The 23,058-nt window shown below is 36.0% G+C and overlaps 1 protein-coding gene across 1 annotated transcript in view; it reads right to left on the bottom strand.

Annotated features, from left to right (window-relative positions):
* LOC131053808 (guanylate kinase 3, chloroplastic) overlaps positions 1-23,058 on the bottom strand; it is a 49,408-nt gene that overhangs the window by 26,055 nt on the left and 295 nt on the right. Inside the window, exons 2-3 of the mRNA XM_057988457.2 lie at positions 22,604-22,987; positions 20,351-21,007 (exon numbers count right to left, since the gene is read on the bottom strand). Of these exons, the coding sequence (XP_057844440.2) occupies positions 20,351-20,734 (384 nt within the window). The 5' untranslated portion in view covers positions 20,735-21,007; positions 22,604-22,987. The remainder of the gene's footprint in view (positions 1-20,350; positions 21,008-22,603; positions 22,988-23,058) is intronic.

Below are 23,058 nucleotides of genomic sequence, written 5' to 3' on the forward strand. Positions count from 1 at the left end.
GGGACCAGGGCGATAGGATGGTTATATTGCCTTTTATCCAAGTTTAGACCACTCCAAGATGAAGAACAAGGTGGCAAAGACGTTTCGAAGCATCTTCATCAAGCACAAAAACATCAAAGGTTGCCAACATTGAAAGATTTGCACTATAATATCCCAGTTCGCTCCTGTCCCTCAGACAGGGACCAGAGCGAAATTTGCATAAAGGCATAAATTTTGAAAATTTGCCAAGTACCAAGCGACTAAGAGGGATCGAGGGACTTTATTTTGCACGATAAAAGTAATTGCAAGTTGGTCAAAACAAGGACAAACTCAAAACCTTGAAGTTCGCTCCTGTCCCTCAGGAAGGGACCAGAGTGATATCTATTATATTTGACAATTCATGTAAAATTCATGCCAAGTCAAGGTTTTGCAAGGTGGTAAAAGGTCTAAGGTGTCCTTCGAAGGTGATATACCAAAGGCTTCAAACGTCAAACGATCACCAATTTGTATAGAGAGCCTATATCGCTCCTGTCCTTTGGACAAGGACCAAAGCGATTTTCATCAAAACACTCATGTCCCGTCAAAACCAAGACAAGGCAAGGATAGGCAAGGTCAAGGACGTCCTTTGGAAGGCAATGAACGAAGAACGAAGATCAAAAGTTTGCAAATTTGAGCCAGGACACTAGGATCCCTCCTGTCCCTCAGGAAGGGACCAGGGCGATATTTGCCAAAGCACTCATTTTCCTTCAGAGATCATGACAAAACAAACTTGCAAAGGGTTCCAAGCGTCGTTTGAAAGGTAATAAAGGAGAAGTTGATATCAAGGACGGAGAATTTCAAGTAAAAGTTGATGGATCGCTCCTGTCCCTCTCCAAGGGCCCAGGGCGATGAGGTACGTATCTTTCCATCTTCAAAATATTTTGGCGCTCAAACACATTTTTTGAATTTATTTAAATGCTAGAAAATTCGATAAGATTGAAAATTTAATTAAAAATAGCATTTAAATATTGCATTTAAATATTAATTAATTTTTGCCTTGTAAAAAAAATCGAAGTTTATTAATTAAAAACGATGGCAAATTAATTAATAATTATAGAGCGCTTGGTATTTTATTGTTTTATGAAGGTCGGCCTTTCTTATTTATTAAAAAATCGTTTATAATTGCTTTATTTTTACAAAAGTCGGCCTAAATAATGATGAGAGGTAAGCACTTATAAAGGAGGGTGGTGAAGATCATTATTTTCACATTGTTATTTTATCATCTCAAGTGCGATTTAAGGAAGACAAAGAGGTGCGAATTATATTCAAAAGGGGTGCGAACTTGAAAATTCTATTGGTGCGAACTTGTCAAAGGCTTGAAGATCACGTCAAAAACTTGAAAGGTGGCGAAATTGCTATTTTGAAGGGAGATCACGTTGAAGACCATCTTATTTCAAATTTTGCCTAGGCGAATTCCTTTTTTTTTTAGAGTTAAGCTCTCAAGTAAGGTATGGCAAGATCTCTTGTTTTAATTTCGAATTTTAATCATCATTGCCTTAATTTTGAATTTTGAAAAATTTGTTTTCCCTTAGCTCAGTCGTTTTTAGGAAATGATTAATAAAGGACTTATCATTAAGTTTCCTAAAATTTGCTCTCTAATTTATGTTATGTATTGCAAAATCATGTTACTAATTTTGAAATGTTGTGTAGGCATCAAATGGAGATCTCTTCAAGGAAAATCAAGCCGGATCAAGGACGGTCTTCGCCAGGACGATCTTCGCCAGGACGGTCTTCGCCAGGACATGGGCGACCTCTTTCAATCCAGCGTTCCAAGGCGAGGTACATCATCATCCTGCACATCAAGGACACAAGGAGTTAGGACAAGGGCTCGTTGAAGAAGCAAATAATTTTAGAAGAGTTAATCAAAGATAGCCTCTCAACGACATCAAATTGAATATCTAGCAAGCTACAAGTGTCAGATGAGGTGGCGTCCTAGTCATCATTTCTCCAATCAGTGAGGTCCACCTCAGCATGTCCAGATTCAATGTACTTAACTCATGGAAGGTGGCACAAACTCCGATGTACCTACCCCGGCTATCCATTGGTCGATTTTTCTAGAAGGGACATGTGTCCAAGCAATACAATTTTGTCATTGGTCAAGCATTAAATGTTATGTAATGGTTGTAACAAACCCTAATTAGGGTTTTCATTGTTGAATCTTGGCCATTGATCTTGAATTGATCTAAGCCATCAAATTGTATTGTGGGCACTATATAAGCCCAGGCATTTCATTTGTAAAGGCTAATTAGAAATAATTAGAGAGAGAGTTAGAATATAGTTGATAGAGTAGCAATTAGAGTAGAATAGGAGGACAAGGCAAGAAATTGTTGCCATTGATTGTAAACAAACTCCATTTTCATTGAAGTAATGGTGAAGTGTGTCGTTTCTTGCAATTTGCATGGTTTCTTGTTGAGTCTTCAATCCTAGATGGTAGATGATTAGATGAATGGAGGAAATGTGATCGATTGATGATGGAATTCGTATATCCATACTACTAGCAGTTTGTTGATTGCAGACTTGCCTTGCGTAGTCAACTGGAATCATTCAGCCTAAGCTCAATTTCAATTTGTCGCTTCTTCATTGATATGCATCAACTTGATGGTGTCTATGCCTGTGGTGATGATTTGAACATCATAAAGCTTCCCTTAGAAGATCGCACTAGCCTTGTGTAGATGTTCCATTGATGTCAAAACAAGACCTAGTTGGAGTTTCATCAAAAATCAAATCATTGCTCCTACATTCTTAGTATTAGGAATAGATCCTCTCTTCACCCCTTTCCTTTTTCCTTTTTTTTATCTAAGTTAGTGAGAGCTTGTGTTCTAGCAAAGTAGATCGGAAATTCAATCACCAAATGTAAGTCCCCTTGTGATTCCAGCAAATCACATCATACCACGGCGAGCTTATCCACATGTAGAGACCCTACTAAAAGGAACCTTGGAGTCATCCTAACTGATCCTTTATGCGAATCTTCAGCAGTTAGAGACTTTTTCTCAAGAGAGGATAAGATACCCTTAGGTATTTTATTCTGTGTTAGGCTGTGTACAAAATACACGTCAACACAACCTCATTCACCATTTGAAGATGCGAAATTCACCTTAGGGTATTTGGCAACATTCAAGGGTATGTACAGCAAGCTGATTGGAGGTTGCACAGCAAACTAATTGGAGGTCTACCAGCCATCAATATCCAGCAAAGCACCAATTGAAGGACTGTCAATTCAAGGGTCATACACAGCATAATTCTTAGAAGCCTACAATCTGAAGAAGGGAGCAGCAGTATCTATTCTGCATATGACAGCAAGTGAATGTTGAAGGCACCTTCTGGACAGTAACATCTGAATCTGCAAATACCAGAGATAAGTGTTGTATTGATTACATAACTATAATCCATAATCAGATCTAAGGATCTTTTCTGGCTGGGTTTTTCCTCCTAGGAGGTTTTCCCATGGTAATTGTGTCTTGCTCTCAACTTGTTCATTTCTATATTGCCATTTTCTTTCAGTTAAACTAACTAATTAGAAACTGAGTTATAAATTCTAAGTTATATCTATCTGAAAGTGTTAAAAATAACATTGAACACATATTTTGGACACCTTGTGCTGTCCACTCTCTCAACCTCATGCTACAAAAGATAGGCAGGAAAATACATTGGATCAAACAAATTTATGTTGAGGCTGAAGAGATCCAAATGTTCATCACAAACCATAACATGTCACAGGCCATTTTCAGATCATTTTAACAGTTGGAGTTGCTAAAGGTAATTGAAACACTTCAATTTTTAAAATCTACATTTCACTTTGATGGTTATTTAATTTTTATTTTTTTTATCATGTCTTCTTTGTATTCTAATTTTTATTTTTAATTTTTGAATAGGTTGCCAAGACTCGATTTGCATCCAACACAATCATCTTGAGGCGACTTGTGAAGGTGCGACAGCCACTTGCTAGCATGGTAATTAGTCAAAGTTGGTCCCTATGGAGGCAATCCAATACTGAAAGGGCAACAAATGTAAAGCACATGATCCTAGATGACACTTGGTGGGATCGAGTGGAATATCTTTTGAGTTTCACTGAGCCCATCATGAGTATGATCTGTTATACTGACATGGATCACCCATGTTTGGGAGAGGTATATGATGGCATTGACTTGATGATTGAGAAAATGAAAGCCATCATCAATGCAAAAGAGCAAGATCCCAAAGAAACTTTCTTCAAAGAGGTTCAATCAATTTGTGTTGAGCGGTGGAACAAAATGACCACCCCACTACATCTTCTTGCATTTGCATTGACTCCCAAATTTTGTAGTGATGAAATGCTTGCTAAGCCATCAAGGGTACCACCATATAGAGATTCAAAAGTCAGTGAAGGGTGTAGGACAGCACTTACTAAACTCTTCCCCGATTCTGAAATGGAGGATTTAATGACAAGTGGGTTTGCTGATTTTTTAGCCTCCAATGATCAAAGTGTTTCCGCTCTCCGTGACAAGTATAAAAAGGATTCTCATGCTTGGTGGTACCTCAATGGCCATACATCACCAAACCTTCAAACTCTTGCAATCAAAGTTTTATTGCATGTAAGTTTCTTAATTTTTATTGCTCTCTAAATTTATATTTTTTACTATTTTATAATTGTCACCCTCTCACTTTGTGTCAATTATTCAATAGGTTGCTAGTTCCTCTTCATCTGAGCGAAATTGGAGCACATACTCCTTTATCCACTCAGTGAAACACAACCGACTGGCAGCAAGTAAGGCGGAAGAGCTCGTTTATGTGCATTCAAACTTGCGCCTTCTTACTCATAAACAAAATGAGTATAAGGATGGGAGCACAAAATTTTGGGATGTAGATCCAGAGCGAACTGATTTGGATTTTTCAGCTGCCACACAATCTTTACTTTCTGGGGAGTCTGATAACCAATTTGCTGCTAGTGCAAGTGGCAGTGAGGCTGCATGTGGTTCCAGTACTCTGCCTACATCATCTAATGTCAATGATGATGTTGATCTTGATCTTCCTAGTGACCCATATGATGCTATTGTTGATTATTAGTTGTGTTATTTTATTGTTGAATGGTTGAACCAATGAACAATGAATTCGATATCTATCATAACATTCAAAGTTTGACAAATGGATATTTCATATTAGATTAGACTTATAGTAAATTTGTAATTTTGTTATAGTTATATCAATATGAATCATATATGATAGTTCCAAGTTTTGTTTAGCATATAGATGATATGTGGGATTCTAAATTTAATTTTTGTTTCTACTTATTAGACTGTATATATGTATATATTTATGATTTTTACATTTTTTTGTACGGACGTACCCAACCCCCCCCTTAAAAAAATTGTCGTACCAGCGTACCCTGCCCACGTACCCGTGCACGTACCCGTACTGGCAACTTAGGTCAAAAGACATGAAATGAAAAGTTGTGACTCCCTCAAACATGAGATATAAAAGGGAGAAGAGAACCTCATTTAAGGGGGATAATTTGGGAATCAAAAGTGCAGATCTGATTTAAATAAGGAGTGCAAAACTGATTATGAAAGGTTGTGTCCCTTTCAAAGGGCAGAAATAATAAAGAGACTCTTTCAAAGGGTGCTACGGGTGAAAGGGTGTGTCTCTTGCCAAAGGTTATACATGATGAAGAGGTGTGACCTCTCCCTCACATTGAGTGATATAAAATATGACAAACGATCAAACCAGATCAGCACTGTTATTAAGTTACAGGCACTAACATCCTGATTCTTGGTGGTATGCATGGGGATGTGCTTAATATATGAAGCCTGATAATATTCTTATGCAGAATTTAATAGTAATATTAATATAGACTGCAATATGAATGACAGTCATACTTAATTCCATCTACATTCATAATACATTGAAGTTAGTACACTTCTAGCCCATTCCTTAATTTGTCATGCTCCCGACCTGATACATGGTGAAGGGTAAACCAATCATTGAATTGTCTTACAAAGTAAGACTTCACAATTTCATGAATCAAACACAATCGCTCATCCCATGAAGTCAGGCTTGTTAGACAGCGTCACAGCATCAGCCTAAAGGATCAGATCTCTTCTATAATGCACCGACCATATTCATCATAATTGATTCAGAGGTGCGATTGCATTCCTAACAACTGATTAGTTCACATGAACGGTCAAACCATGAAAAGGCGCATACCTCACAATCATTGCAACTCGTGGAAAGGGTCATGGCTCTCCAATGTCTAGCGAAGGATATAAGGGATCACTCCGGTGCCCAGATTAGAGCATGGAACAACCCTGGAAGAGAAGAGAACAAAGAAATCGAATCTGCAACTACTGTTAGGATAAGACAATATTCTGGATTTCCTACTTTGAGAAATAAAGGTATTCCTCCCTTAACCCACCCTTACCTGTTAAGAATCGAAATCTAGGGTAAACTAGGGCATTTTACAAAAGGGGACATTACGATCCATATTGGGGGTCTTAAAAAATGGCCGTATCCGTATTTGTAACCATATTCGTGATATATATACATATATATGTATGTGTGTGTATGTGTGTAGATATCTATATATGTATGTATGTATATATATATATACACATACATATATACATACATATATGTATGTATATGAATACACATGTATATGCATGTACACACACACACACACACACACACACACACACACATATATATATGTCTAGGTTGCCGTTTCAAGTTCGGGCACCGATTCGGATTCGAAAAACTAGTATGCCGATATGGCAAAATTTTGAAAAGGGGTTTGGCTTCGTTTGGCTTCGTTTGTACAAAAACATGTAAATTATATATATATATATATATATAGCCTGTAAGCATGAATTAAGATTAGCATGTCACATAGCATCATATAAACAACAAAAGCAACATAAACTTGTAATCATAGCATCATGATCAAACCATAACAGCATCATATACATCAAGTTTAATATCAAAATGATAAAATATTCACGTATCATTGTTTCAACTTTCAACAATATGCATACATACATACATACATACATATATATATATATATATATATATAGGATGCCGGTTCGGGTTCGGGCACTGGTTCGGGTTCGAAGAACTGGTATGCCGGTATGGCAAAATTTTGAAAAGGGGTTTGGGTTCGTTTGGGTTCGTTAGTACAAAAACATAAACTTATAAGCATGAATTAAGATTAGCATGTCACATAGCATCATATAAACAACAAAACCAACATAAACTTGTAATCATAGCATCATGATCAAACCATAACAGCATCATATACATCATGTTTAATATCAAAATGATAAAATATTTAAGTATAATTGTTTCAACTTTCAACAATTTAAAGTTTGATCATCAAATGGATTCTCTAATTCATCATCCTCATTCTCCTCCTCCTCATCATTGACATTGACATTAGATGAATCAATGCCAATGCCAATGCCACTTACACTTGCACTTGCACTTTAAGTTTGCTCGCTATCTGAGTCATCAAATGCAACAAGCTGAGAAGTGAAAGCATCCAAATCAGTATGCTCTAGCTCTATATCCCACATCTTTGTTTCCCCTTGCTTGTAATCATGTTGCTTGTATGAAATGAGCTAAGTTAATGTTTTAAAACTTACTTTTAAGGTTATATTTTAATTTTTTATGTGGTGGAATTCAAAAAAAAAATATATTTGCAAAAAAAAAACCATTTTTGGGTTGTCCGACCCCTGAGTTCGACCTGGGTCCTCTTGGGTTCGACCTAGTCCAAACCAAGCCTGTGAATCACAGGCCCTATCTGGACCACAGGCGGACCGGACCAAAACCCCGAACCAGGACTGGACCAATACTAGGGGTCTAGGGGGCCAAACCCGTTAACCTATATATATGTATATGTATTTGTATATGTATATATGTGTGTCTGTGTATGTATGCATGTATGTATGTGTGTGTGTGTATGTATGTATGTATGTATGTATGTATGTGTGTGTGTGTGTATGTGTGTGTGTATATGCATGTATGTATGTATGTGTGTATGTATGTATGTGTGTGTATATGTGTATGTATATGTGTATGTGTATGTGTATGTGTATGTGTATGTGTATGTGTATGTATGTATCTATGTATATGTATGTATATGTATGTATGTATGTATGTGTGTATGTATATGTATATGTATATATGTATGTGTATGTGTATGTGTATGTGTATGTATATGTATATGTATATGTATATGTATATGTATATGTATATGTATATGTATCTGTATATGTATGTGTATGTGTATGTATATGTATATGTATGTGTATGTATGTATGTGTATGTATGTATGTATGTATCTGTATGTGTATGTATATATAAGTATCTGTATGTGTATGTATATATATGTTTATATATACATACACATACATATACATATACATATACACACATACATACATACATACACATACATATACATATACATACATACATACACAAAGGTCTAAAGGCAGAGCCCCCAGTGATGTGGAATGTCAATGCCCCTTAACAAGGTCAAGGAGTAGAGCCCCAACCAAGTGCCAATTAAGGCCTTCAAAACCACATAAACCTTCATAGTGCATGTCATTTTCATAATTTTATCACTTTGCTTTTTGCAACACCAAGTCTTTACTATTTCTAAAACTTGGGAGTGATTTGAAATGAGGCTTAGATGCCTATTTCTTATCACTTCCTTTCTTGCAATGCCAAGTCCTTACTTAGTAATCTACAACTTTTTCTTATTAAAATGTCTCTTAGTTTTTACGATCGTTTGAGAATAATTAGAGATTCTGAAGCAACACTCTGAAATTTGAAACATTGCTTGCAACCTCACCAAACAATAGAGGGGACACACACCTTAAGATTTAAATGGTATAAGTTAGTTGCAGAAGTCAAACACATTTAGAGATAAAATGTTACAACCGCTAAATTTATGAATTGGATTTGACCATAATCCAATTGTTGGACTGCAGGCAACTAAAAGAATGAAATCGCATATGAGGTTTTTGCAGTGGCAAGTCATGCAATTTTTGGCACAAAATAACAAGTTCTGAGGGTAAAACTCATCACAATTTTCACAAATAAAGCAACATTAAGTTATTTGGGGAGTTTCCTGACATGGATTTGAACACACCATTAGTCATGAGTCCTACAAGTAATCGCAGAGTTTTTAAAGTATGATCCCCATTGCTATTTTAATTTCCACCAAACAATGGCACTATCAGTACTCCGTACTTGGCAACTAGGACACTTATTTCTAGTGCTCTCCAAGGATGTGTCCCTTGGCCTAAATGCTCGTCCCCTATAGGGCACATTTCAAGGACATGGGGACAGGTAGGAAATATCCTCTCCCTATCCCCTTTTTTTGGAAAAGTACGAAACATCCCTAAGACGTCCCAAAGAAACAAAGGACAGGGGGGACGATTAGCTGTCTCATATGGCCCAAGCACTTTTTTGGTGCTTTATTAAAAAATACAAGTTTAATTTTTTTTAAAAGGGGGATGGGTGGGCCATGAATGTTTGTGTAGTTTTTAAGGTCATCATTTGGGCCATGAAGGTCAGTGTGATTTTAAAGGTCACCATTTGGACCATGAAGGTCTGCATCATTTTGAAGGTTGTCATTTGGGCGTTGCCCCTCATTGCCTCCAAACCCCTACCAATTTATAAGTATAACCAAGTAATAGACCAATGATTAATCAAAATCACAAAATCTACAAAATGCATATCATGTGTTGTAGATCTCTACATCTTCATAGTCAAAGTCACAATCAAGGATTATCTTGTTTCACACATTGGACAATTATACAAGGATTGCCGCAAACAAAGTTGGCATGCTATAGTCATTATATTTCTGAATACAAGTTAGGTCATATTCAGCATGAAATGCTACTTTCATAATGAAAAAAAATTAAAATGTCTCAATCATGCCCTTCACAAACAATTAATAAAACAATCCCATCTATCGGTATCCTAGTATACGGCAAGCTAGAATATAATCAGTTATCTTTTAGTTTCTACTTAATAATCAGTTATCTTTTAGTTTCTACTTAATCATTCCTCTTTTTTAACTAAGTTGACAACATAACATGCAGTTTTGAAGGCTTCAAGAAAACTTCATAAATAAATCTCACCTAAATATACACACCAGCCAAGAATGTCTTTATTAACTCATGCTCGTATGCTCATATACATACATACATATATGTCATAGCCCCTAGGAACCATGTTAATAGTTTTGCATAACCCTAGTCCCGATGTAATTTGGACTAGGGGTGGAGTTCTGGATTTTTTTATATAAACAATGTGTGTGTGTGTGTGTGTGTGCGCCAATTGTGAACTTGATGCTAATATTATTGAATATAAATATTGTCTTTATTATGCTATATGTAATTTAATGCATTTATTTTATTTAGACTAACTCAGACTAATAATGTGTGGGTGGACTTGTGTGAGGTTTGTCATTGGTTGCAGGTATAGGGGTGCAATACGAAATGGATTTTGTGGTTCCATTGGTGAGAGACAAGTAGTCCAGTGCTGTCCTTGTGTCAAGGTCTTTGGTTAACCCTTGCAATCATTTAGATTTTCTATCCAGTTAAATTGAATTTGCAATAATCTCTTTAGAAAGATTAGCGAGTCAAGCAAGAACTATTTGAGCTATCGTTTAATACTAAGACCCTAGACATTTATTAAATCACTATGGATTAATTATTACTGATTATGTCTATAAACATTGATAAGGTCCTATGTCTTTCTTAAATAAAGACATTAAATAATAATAAATTTACCAAAGAATAATTAAATGAATTTAATATATAATAAATATATTAAATGATGAACAATAATAAAATGTAAATATAAACATAAATTAGAAATATATAAATAAATAAATAGAAAAATATAAAAATAATTAAATTTATAACATTTGGGAAAGGTCCAGGGGGTTGAGCTTAGTTGGTTAAAGCATTGAGTTCTCAATGTGGAGACCCAAGTTCAACTCCCATGAGGGACACCTTTGTGGAATTCTAAGTTGTGACTCTTGGTCTTCCATTGGTTGTATCTGTCACATTGTTTAAAGTGGATTTCTAAGTTGTGACCCTTGGTCTTCCAATTGTTGTTTCTAGTTTGGTGCTCGAAAGGAGCTAGTATTTGTAATAAGTTTGCTCAAAAGGAGCTGGTATTTGTAATAAGTTGTAACGTGGATGCTCGAATGAGCAAAAAATGAGCTTTATTGTAATGTTGTTCTATGATAAATGGTCAAACTATCGAATGCATAAGGAAAGGAAAGAAATAAAGCAAGAGAAAAAAATATATTAAGGAAATACACGCACAGGTAGAAAGGGCACAACAGAAAAATAAATTTTGGAGAAGCTATGCAAGACAGGAGAGTAAATGAGCATGGCCAAAGGCATGAAAGAGATGAATGCAAGACAAGAGGAGCGCTTTGCCATTAAAAACGTTATGGCATTAATGCCTGTATTGTCAGAAAAGGAAGAAACTAAGTTGACAGGCATGCTTAAAAACCTTGCAACCCATTATAATTGAGATCATCAATTTTCATTTTGGCTGGGAAGGAGAAAAAGGTGAGCGATTGCAGCCAAGGTGGAGAGCAAAGAAGAAAGTTGCAGGTTAAGCAATGGAAAAACCCTAGGACTTCATTAATCCAGGTCATTTCTTTTATTTAAATTTCTAATTTCTGATATGGTCCAATGAACAAAATTTCAATATCAGTAATTAAAATTTGTATTGTGAATGCCATGTGTTGTGGGTTTGTGTATTCAACTTAGAAAAACATTCTTAGATTGCCCTTCCTTGCTAATTTGCAACACCCTAGTTATAATATCAGCATTTCCATTTGTAAGTTAGTCTGAACCCCTTCATTTGGCTGTTGATTCTCTCCGCACATCATGCCACTAAATTTCCATCAACAATAGTTTGGATTGGGTTACATATTTTACTTAGTGAATGATAGGTTTGAAGAAATCCATTATAATTTCTAACACCTCATAATTTCTTTGCAGTCATGACTTTGGGTAGGTGCATTAAACAAGTCAGTCTATAGAGAGATATAATAACATACTAGTTGTGAGGATGATCAGAGGAGTTAATTTTTGGAGCTGGACCATGTTAAAAATTCAGGCATATAATCGTTTTTGTAGAGCAGCAATATACCTCCATAAACGTTAATATCAAATCTTTCTTTTAAGATAGATGAAATAAAATAGTTCATGTGGTGGTTAAATAGTTGTGTATGAAATTCTAAAGAAATTCTACCATGAGGTTGCAAGTAGGAATGGTTTGTCAACGAAAGCTGAAAATGGAAGATTTACTCCGATTTAGTTAACAAAACCTTCAACCAAGGGGTTACTTGGCAAGCATGTCCTTCATTCAAACACATTTTTGGAACCCATCCATCACTACAATATAAACATAGAACAACTACATTACCTTTATAAGCCTGGAAATGGTAATAGCAACTGTCATTGTTGTGTTGCAAGTTGGCTTTGTTCGATACATAGGCTTCTCTTGGTTAATAACAATCTAGCAACCAAAGATTGAATAGGTTATGAAACCCTCATATCAAACAACACCAAAATGGGTAGTTTAAACCTAAAGATGGCTGAGTTGGAACCTACTTATTCTAAATTAGGAACCTCTCTTCCAGATAGTGCTAAGCAAGGTACAAGTGCTAGCTTTTACGGCTACATATGGAGTAAGGGCCCTACAAAAGCATAGGTAGAGGTTGTATACCTCAATGCATAGGCTACCCTTGTCTATTTGAGGTTATCACCGATGGAAATCTTATGACCCGTAGAGAGATAAGCTTATCCATGCTCAAGATTAACAGTAGTCAAGGAGCATATGATGTCGGATGATTGTTAGCCATACCGCATAGAAAGTAGGATGGATTCCGTTAGGAGCATGTGGGTCTTGGGGCCAGCAACATGCCGGCGATGGATGTCCTTGGTTGCTTAGCCGTCTGATGGACTGCAGGAAGAAGAATTTCTAATGAAGCGTAATTAGGTAACATACCAAGCCTCACTAAGTAGTGGTGATATGAAATTGATACCTTATTGTACTAATGGTAGGAACACCATGTGTAGCTGGTCTTTAGGTGGATACCCCTTTGCTTAGCAAGACGGTCTGAACATCTACTCTCTCACCGTGAGCCACAAAATCCGATTGAGGGATGGATAGGGATTATATCCACATTGGAGGGTTCGTATTGCACCTTGAGGTGAACAATGGAAGATTTAAGGGAAGAGTATGCATGATCATACAAGCAATTATGGTTTGATTCAAGTAACATTAATTATTAGCCCTCCATTTATTTTGTGATGTAATCAATTGGTAAAATTGTGAATTACTTATGGCATATTTATGGTCTATGATTTAGGAGAATTACATAGTGAATATCATTACATTGTTGCCATTGACTATTCATTACTCTTCTATTAACATGTTCTTTAAAAAAAATATTGTGCAAATTTACGGTCCTATCCGGGGTTGTCATTACTATATATATGTGTGTGTGTGTGTGTGTGTGTGTGTGTGTGTGTGTGTGTGTGTGTGTGTGTGTGTGTGTGTGTGTGTGTGTGTGTGTGTGTGTGTGTGTGTATGTATATGTATACGTATATGTATATGTATATGTATATGTATATGTATATGTATGTACATATACATATGTGTGTGTATACATCATAATTCCTATTCAATCTACGATGAATGCTTGATCAATGCTATCATATAAATATTTGAAAGGTCCTTATATTTAAAATTTTCCCTATTTTTTTAATAGATATCCCCTAAAAAATGGCCTTAAAAAAAAGGTGTCCCAGAAACACATCCCCTCGTCCCTTGCAGTCCCCATCCTAGAACTTGGGGGAGCATAGCTTATTTATATTGGCATGTCTACTAATAAGGTGCCCCCTTTCATTTACTCCCTAGATGCCTCACCTTGACTCCTTCCCACAAACATCATCACTAGAATTAACAAGGCAAATATCTTTAGGCAATATATCCAAACTGTTAATTTTGTGGATCAGAATTAAAATTTATCTTGCTCTATGTATTATCTATCACTGAATTGTTGTATAAATCTGATTGTCTTCTTTTATGTTGCAGGAGAGGAGGAGCATTTTTTCAATGTCCATTCTCACACATTTCATTTGGTATATGTAGTGGGCTGGGTACGGTCAAGCGATGCCTTGACCGGCCATGTCTTTTGGACATGGCCGATCAAGACATCACTTGATTGTGCCCCCTCACGATAATAAATGTTTGAATGAGAGACTTCATTTATCTCCCATTCAATCATTTATCTTACCGAGGCTATCATGCATTAACACTCCCTCTTAGCTAGGTAAGATAAATGTTAAAGGTATTGGGAGCAATATTCATAAATCGTATGATGCTTATCTTGGGACCATAGTTTCAAGATGTGAATTGCCTCTGTCAGCGATTCTATTCACAAACTCTTGAGTGGATTGCCTCTGTTGGCGATTCTATCCATAAGCTCTTGTGTGGATTGCCTCAGTCGGCGATTCTATCCACAAGCTCTTGTGTGGATTGCCTCAGTCGGTGATTCTATCCATGAGCTCTCACGTGGATTGCCTCAGTCGGCAATTCTATCCACAAGCTCTTACGTGGATTGCCTTGGTCGGCAATTCTATCCACAAGCTCTTACGTGGATTGCCTCAATCAGCGATTCTATCCATGAGCTCTTGTGTGGATTGCCTCTGTCGGCGATTCTTTCCACAAGCTTTTACGTGGATTGCCTCAGTCGACGATTCTATCCACAATCTTGAGTTATTGTAAGATCGTCACCTTCCAATAACCTCAAAAATACAAGTGGAAATCATTTGGAAGTCGTCACTTCCTTATGATTTACACAGGGCCCATAAAATAATTATTAGTATTAATAATAATAATCAATATTTACAATTTTTACCTCAAAAGTGCTCAATCTTGATTAGTAAGCTCCCTCTCAATCACAAGGTATCTTGAGTTTCTTCTAGAGAACATATTTTTCTGAACATATGTCTGAATTTTTGACTTCAGCAAGGGACGCTTGTAGTTTAAGTTTGAGAGGACAAGTTCTTGCAATGTGGCCATATTTGAGACTTTCAAGGAGATATCAATCTGATCTTAATCGGATCTTCCTTCAGGCAGTTAGGCTTTATAGAAGGAAACCTGGCTCTGATACCATGTTAATTTTGTGGATCAGAATTAAAATTTATCTTGTTCTATGTATTATCTATCACTGAATTATTGTAGAAATCTGATTGTCTTCTTTTATGTTGCAGGAGAGGAGGAGCATTTTTTCAATGTCCATTCTCACACATTTCATTTGGTATTTTTATAAACATTTTTTCCTTTTCTTTTATGTTGCTAGGTTGAGGTAGTATGTGATTGCATGAATGTGATTGCATGAATGGGTTGCATAAATGTTTGAATGAGAGACTTCATTCATCTCTCATTCAATCATTTATCTTACCGAGGCTATCATGCATTAACACAAACCACCTAGTTCTACCCCCTAGAGCCAGTCAACCCAAGCTAGGTTTTTACACTGAACATTTCTTAGAGGTTTGATCGTATTATTTGTCACCCTCACTATCTCCAACACCATTGGTCCCATGAATTGAGATTTTCCCCTTAGCCAAATGAGAGTGTGCTCTAACCAATTATAGGTTGAAACTAATAATCATGTCCTTCATTAAGACTAGATATGTTGTCTTTGCTCCCTCTAGGAAGTGGAGACCAAGAAGCACTTCGTTTTTAGATGCCCTATTTAGTATGAGATCAAAGGAAGACATCACTACCTCTATAGAGGGGTTATAGAGTCTCGAGAGCCCCCATGTTAATCGCCTCATTTTTCCAACCCACCCAAGTGTCAAGCAACACCAAACAACCTTTAGACCACATATTAGAGCTGATAAATCAATTAGCTTCTCTCAAAACACCATCCCTACTCAAATTCCTCATCCTACTCTCTTTCAACATCATGGCTTTGTTTATTCCCGTTGATGTGGCTCAATCGGAATCCAATTCTAGCAACATAGATCTACTACTTACCAACTGCATCCAAACCACAAAGGCAAACTCATAGTACAAGATACTTTTCTACTACAAGAGCTACACCAACCTTGAATGTTAGGGGAATTTCTAGAGGAAGTGCTTTGCTTCCTCTTAAGATCTTCCATCATGGCCTCTCCAACCTTGGATACTCCCTAACAAACATTATCAGATCTTTCATGATGATTGATGATGTCTCAAAAAAATCTTTCCAATTTTCACTAATACATGCTTTTGGGGATCTTATTTGCCCTTCATTGCTATTTGTTAGTGGCACAATGCTTATTTTGTCTTATGTTTTTTTATTATTTTGCCTCTAGGGCTCTCTCCTCCTAGAACTTTATATCGTCAATTGTTCTATCTTGTAGTCCATTCACCTATTGTTGGTCATTTGTGGACATTTATAAAATTTCACTCTTTTTTCGTCAAAAAACTAGTGTTTATATATGTGGAAAAAAATTGAAGACAATTTTTTCTGTTTGGATATTTTATATTAATATGCATTTAAACATACCCAAAATGAAGAAATTACAAATTCACTTGCGCATGAACTAGTTTCTACAAGTACTTGCAAGTTGCAAGCCAACCCAATTGACTCACCCATAGGTTCACAAATGAGTTAGGAGAGTTGCAAGGTCGATCTCTCTATGAGTACTTAGTAAGTCCAAGCCTACAACTCACCTCAACATCTACAATAACGCTTGGATACAATATGCACTAAAAGCGAGATTTTTTCCTTATAAGCCATTGCTCACCTTCACTTCTCTCTCACACGAAATTAATCTCCTTCGACTTCTTCTTATAGTGATTTTAGATGATTGTGGAAGCAAGATTTTTGACAATTTAGAAGATATTTCAGGTATGTTTTTTTCTTAGTTTTTTTCCAGGTGTTTTCAGATTTGTTTTCTCAAAAGCCTTAGAAAATCCAAAACTATTACAAGGGTGATAGATAAACCTTAAACACATTTGGAACATTACTGATCAGAAAAGGAACAATCAACTCTAGCAACCCATTCATGCAATCACATACTACCTCAACCCTAGATTTCTCTCCACAAATGACCTCAAGGATATTAATGGGGAGATTATGCAAGGCCTTTCAACATGCATTGAGAGGCCTTAGGTTAAGATTAAGGACCTAATTATTAAACAGTTGCAAATATACAAGCATGAGGGAGGATCTTTTGTTTGCCACTATCCATCCAAGGGAAAACAACCCAAGCACCACGTAACAAAAAATTTGTTTTCACTTCGGCTCAAAAAAAAATTATGCATGTAATTATTGCTTATTTACAAATTTGTGAATGTCTTCTTTGTAGCTGCATGGTGAGAAGATTGGGGTAGAAAAACTTCAAATCTTCAAAAGCTAGCCCTCTAAATTTTGTCCCAACCTTGTCGTGTTTCTAGATTTGAGCACAATTGGAGCTTATTTGATGCCATAACACAAAGAAGCATAAGGTCAACAAAAAATGCTAATGTTGACAAATAAAATGCCTCAATGAGCTCATCTTCATGCAATGCAACCTTTGTCTTCACTCATACAATGTGGAGGGCTCAAATGTTCATGAAGCAATTGACTTGGATGGCATTGCTCCATATAGCAATTAGATTGCCCAAGATAAGGATCCCAAGTTTACAAAAGGCTAGATTACTAATTGTACAAAAGACAAGATTATTGATTGTGAAGCAAAGCAAAGATGGGTGCAACAAGAGCTAAAGCAAGAGGCATTGATTGTGATGGCATCATCATTGAGGATAACTGTGATCTTGAGGAGTCATTGCCTTCTACATCAAGGAATAGGATCCCATCAACATCTAACACTAGGATATAAAGGTTAGAGAAAAATATAAATTGTTGTAACTTCATTGACTTGTGATTTTCATGATAATTTTTAATCATCTTAAGATTCATATCATATTATTGGTTGTTGTATTTGCATGTTGATGCACTATTGTACTCTTCTTTATTCAAATCAAATAGAAAACACTTTCTTCATGTTCTACAAACATATATGTTTTGTAATTGTTTTTTAATGAAATTTATATTTAAGGGATTTAAGGTTTTTTTTTTCATTTGCAAAGTTTTGTCATGCTTTTCAGTTTTGCTAAGTTTTTTGCCCAGTCACCGAGTCTGAGTCAAAATTGGGTTTGTTGACTTTTGTTGAGTTGGTAGTTTTCAAATGTTGGTTTGGACATTAATCTAGGCAATCCTTTATTAGTGTTCCTTGAGGTTTTTACAAGGTTTTGGGACGGGGAATGTCTTTGGGACAAGGTATTGTCCCCTCCTTGTCCCCTTTTTTGGCAGATTTTATGGATGTCGGATGTTCACAAAACATTTCCCCAATGTGAGGGGGACAACCTGTCAACCCCAACATAGTGTGACATTCCAATGGCCTTAAAACATCCTCTAACATTTGATTTTCTATCATTATTTTTTCTAATCTTAAAATGACAAACACTATAAAAGTGGGTAAGTTCGTATTCATGAAGGTATCAATGAAGAAAAGAGAATTTATGACCATGGCAGATGGAAATGTAAATACTCAGGACCATTAACAAACTTGGTACATATGAATTTATAAGACAACTTTTTTGAATTTATTATATACTTGTTTTAATGGTGTTTAGGATCTGTGCGTCTAGGAATCTCCATGTTTTGCATTGAATATTTTGAATTTAGCTCCTTTTGTCTTAAGGATTTGGATCGCCCATTTTCTTGACTGACAATTTCCCCTCATATTTGCATAGGATGGTTTTGCAAATAACCCAGCTGATTTAAAATTTACAAAACATAAAATATAACTGGGACTCAGGCAAGCCTTTGACAAAGTTTGAACTCAGGTGGAATTCACAACAGTAGCTTCAGCAATGCCTTCACAGTGTTTTAGATTTAACTTTGTAATGCTAGCAGCTACTATAAATCCATATAAACTATAAACCATTTTTAATTTATTGATTATAATTAACAATTTTTATTTGACAATTGATGTTATCAATTATCAGCTGTGTAGTGTGTTCTCTATTATGTATTCAATTTTGTACAGTTTGTGTAAATATAATTATTTTATAATATTTGTAATATTATATTAATAGTTCCCAACAAAATTTAGGAAAGCTTTTACCATCCCCAAAACCCCATTCCCTTATCCTCCCATTCCTCAAAATCAAAGAACACTGTCCTTTATACACTGGAACCTTACAATGTAGACTGGTCGTGTGGACATAAATATTAGGCTATAACAAGCAAAATGGCATCTGAAAAAGAACAATGTTGCATCATCAACAAAACTCATCGTGCAGAAAACAAGAAAAAGGCATATTTGCTGCAAACACACAAGAAATGTTTCTCTTGAGTCTGGGGAAGCGGGGGGCATAGCTGGAGGATAGCAATTTTTTTGCTAGATTTTGGGGATGATTGGAGGATGGACAGTGGACACAGCTTTGAAAAATTAATATTTGAACTAAAAGAAGTGCTCAGATTTGTTACTAGTAATACAAATAACTTGATACAGATTCCCTGATCAAACATTTACCATGATTAATGAATTCATGGGTTTTGGGTTTAACCATTTAGAGATCTTATGGTTTTCTTTCTGAGTTTAAGTATTTACAATTTGCAACGGTAGATATGTAACATCCAACAAGATTGTAGTGTAAATTAGTTATTATAAAATTGGAGAGGATAACCCAAAAAGCTGGTGAGATTCAACACATGCATTTCAGAAAGAGTTCATTGAAAAAGTAGTCAACTAAGGAAATGGTTGCTCAACTAAGCAGCTGAGATTCAACACAAGTCCATTTCAATGGTGGGTTTTAACCCTTAATTTTGGCACACACTGTGATTGGCAATAATAATCCTAAATTCCTAACAAGTAACATGTTATTTGTTGAGTTTTAAGTATTCTTTTAATTGTCTTTTTAACTTAATAAAGTTTCAAGCTGTTTGGGGACACCCTGTCATTTCCGATACAATCGAGATGTATCATGGAATGCATGCTGAAAATGTTTAAGGAAAATATCTTTCACAACAACAACGGGCTGCAATGGGTTTGGTCTGATATATAAAATGGGTTTGGCCTTCTGTTGAATTATATCAACTGTTCCCATTAGGTAGAGTCTTCCATTTTCTAAGAAAACATATCCCCACTCCCAATGCTCGATAGCTTTGAAAAAGGGGGGCAAATCTCACATATATAGGGTTATGCTCCTACTGAAAATAATAAAAAACAAATAACCCAAGTAAAGCAGGGAGAGAATTTACCTGATTAGACTGATCCTTAGAACCATCTTCATCACTTATTTCATCCATGATTTGAAAAGAACTTTCTGTGTCCTCTTCAATTGGGTAGTACCTAGTTTCTAAACAACAATAAGTAGAAATGGAACAATAGCCTTGAGTAGCATTAGACCATGTAACAACCCACTCTCTTGTGTTTCTCTCTCGAAACCTTGGCAGCCCCTTGCTGTTCCATTTAGGGTTATCGTGATAATGCTTCAATTTTAGAGTGCTGTCTAATTTGTTTGATGAGGACAATTTCTTTCTAAGGGAAATCCAATCCACACAAATATTTTGTTTGCCAACGATATTGGCTATGATGGGTTTCCTTGTGGCCCAACTGATACAACGGCCCAATGTGTAGGTCATTCTGAAATTATCCAACTTGTAACATTATCCCATGCATTTATCTTATAAACTACACTCTTCTACTCTCTTCTTGCAAGTGCATTTAAGTATTTCCATGCCCTATGCATTAGAATATTTGATGTTAAAGTTGAAACCCTACAAATAAAAACACCTGCCCTGATCTGACTCACTCCAAAATCAATATGCCTTTACAACCATGCACAGTAATCTTTGGAAAGATGCCACTACAGCCAAGCCCCATAAACTAATTGCAGTCCAATTCAAATCAGCAACCTGCAAATACAAAACAAAAAGAGTGGTAATGCATGCATAATAACTACTCAATCAAAAACCCATCTACAACCACAATATTTTGAACATTTCAAAGTTTCAAACACTATGCCTAAAAAATTGGCAGAAAACTATTCTTTGAAAACCCTAAATTATATTTGTTAAAAGCTTTATACTGCAAGCTTTTAAGAATAGGAAAAAGTATTTTACATCCATTTGTAATCATGTAAACCAACACCAAAAGGTCAAGACATCTGAGCTGGAGAACTCCATGTTATTTAAACATAAGCACAATTATTTAAATTCATGGTTTCCTCTGTCCTTACACTTACTTTTGAAAATAGGCTAAGTTATTGAAATTCATGGCATATCCAATAACCAAACTCCTAAAAGTAGGCAGAATTAATATACAACCATTTTTGAGCATTAAAATCATAAAATTGACAATACAGCAACAAGCAGTTGTAAATCTAATATGCTAAAATATAAGCCTTGCAAATGGAGGGCCTTCATTCTGAGGAACTGGAAAAAATTGAAGTGTTTTAATCTACCATTATAATTCTACCTACACTGATAATACTACTCATAAATATGTTTTTGCACCAAGCAAAGATATTTAACATCTATTTGCAGGCATCCTTACTATAACCCATAATGCAAAGAAGATCAAAAATAAAACTCTAGGAGAACAGTGTTACAAGTTTTTACTTCCACGAAGCAGATGCAGATGCACTTTACATATGCTAAAAGCATTTGTTTAAAGATGTCCAACCCCTTTGTTAACATTGCACAGCATGTTCTAAATGAGGTTCTCAAACTGTCCAAATGAGCTTGTTGAAAAGGCAGCTTAAATGGACTAGAACTGATTGCAGCAAGAAAATTTTGTGTAATACCTCTTCTTTTCATTGCATTAAACAAGAGGTGCTGGTCTAGAAGGTCACTATCAGCAGCTTCTAGTGCTGTTTGTGGGTTTCTGTATGAATTTTGCAGCATAAGGAGCAGCATTTCTCATCAGCTTTCTGGTGGATTTGTTGAGTGGATTGGCAATTAAAGTGCAGGATGTATAGTTGTATCATATTGCTTTTGCACTATATGTTCCAAGTTCCAACAAACCCTTATGAATACAGGCTAAAGGCTGGAGGTAGCATGCCATTCCAGAGTCTAAAATTTGAAAACAAATCTTGGCAAACTTTCGCCTTAGTATGGTAGTGCTATTAATGATAGGACTGGCATTTTTTTGTTAAGTTTTGCAGCATCTTGCTGTGTCCATAACAGTTTATACAACTCCAACACTGAGTTGCAAAATGTAATCTTCCCTCTGATTTCTGCTAAAAAATTTCAATTCTCTTCTAAGGAAATTTTGTCAAACAGTTGGCAAGTTTTAAAGAGTAAAGTTTATTTGCATAATTAATGGTTTCAGACTTTTGGCACATTGCAAATTATATAATATGTAACATTCAGGAAGTAATAACTGATCTAAATAATAACCAAATTGCTGATCATAACAGGAATATTTTCATTGCCAAATGGAGAACACTCACAAGAAACCTATTCTTTTCTACAGCAGAAACAAATGAACAGGAATAAAAAATTTCTCACCTTTATTGACAATCACAGTTTATGAAGAATTTGACAATCAGTATGTGGAATCACAGCCAGTAAGAGGCACACAGCAACCTCCAGATTTCATTGAACATTCTTCAAACTTTGGCAATGATAGCAGCATCAGAGTTCAAAGGCACTTTCCATTACAACCCATGCATTGAAAACAGAACCAAGACAAGAGACTTCACGTCCAGGAAGCACAGTCCCACACTAGAAAGAGAAGACAAGCGCTGAAGATAGCGGCAACCAGACCAGGTTAAGTCTCCAAGAATTCCCAATGAAGCATCACATTTCAGGCGCCAAGAAACAGAAACTTAGTTTAATACATTTAGACCTTAAAGGAGTCGATTTCACAGGTATTTTAAGCCACGTCCATCACTGCAAAACCAGTGCCCAGAGGAAGTCCACGATATGTCAAGGAGTAGGAAGCCTCTAGCGTTCAACAGCCT

This window comes from Cryptomeria japonica, chromosome 10 (genome assembly GCF_030272615.1).
Source record: "Cryptomeria japonica chromosome 10, Sugi_1.0, whole genome shotgun sequence".
NCBI classification, from domain to species: domain Eukaryota; kingdom Viridiplantae; phylum Streptophyta; class Pinopsida; order Cupressales; family Cupressaceae; genus Cryptomeria; species Cryptomeria japonica.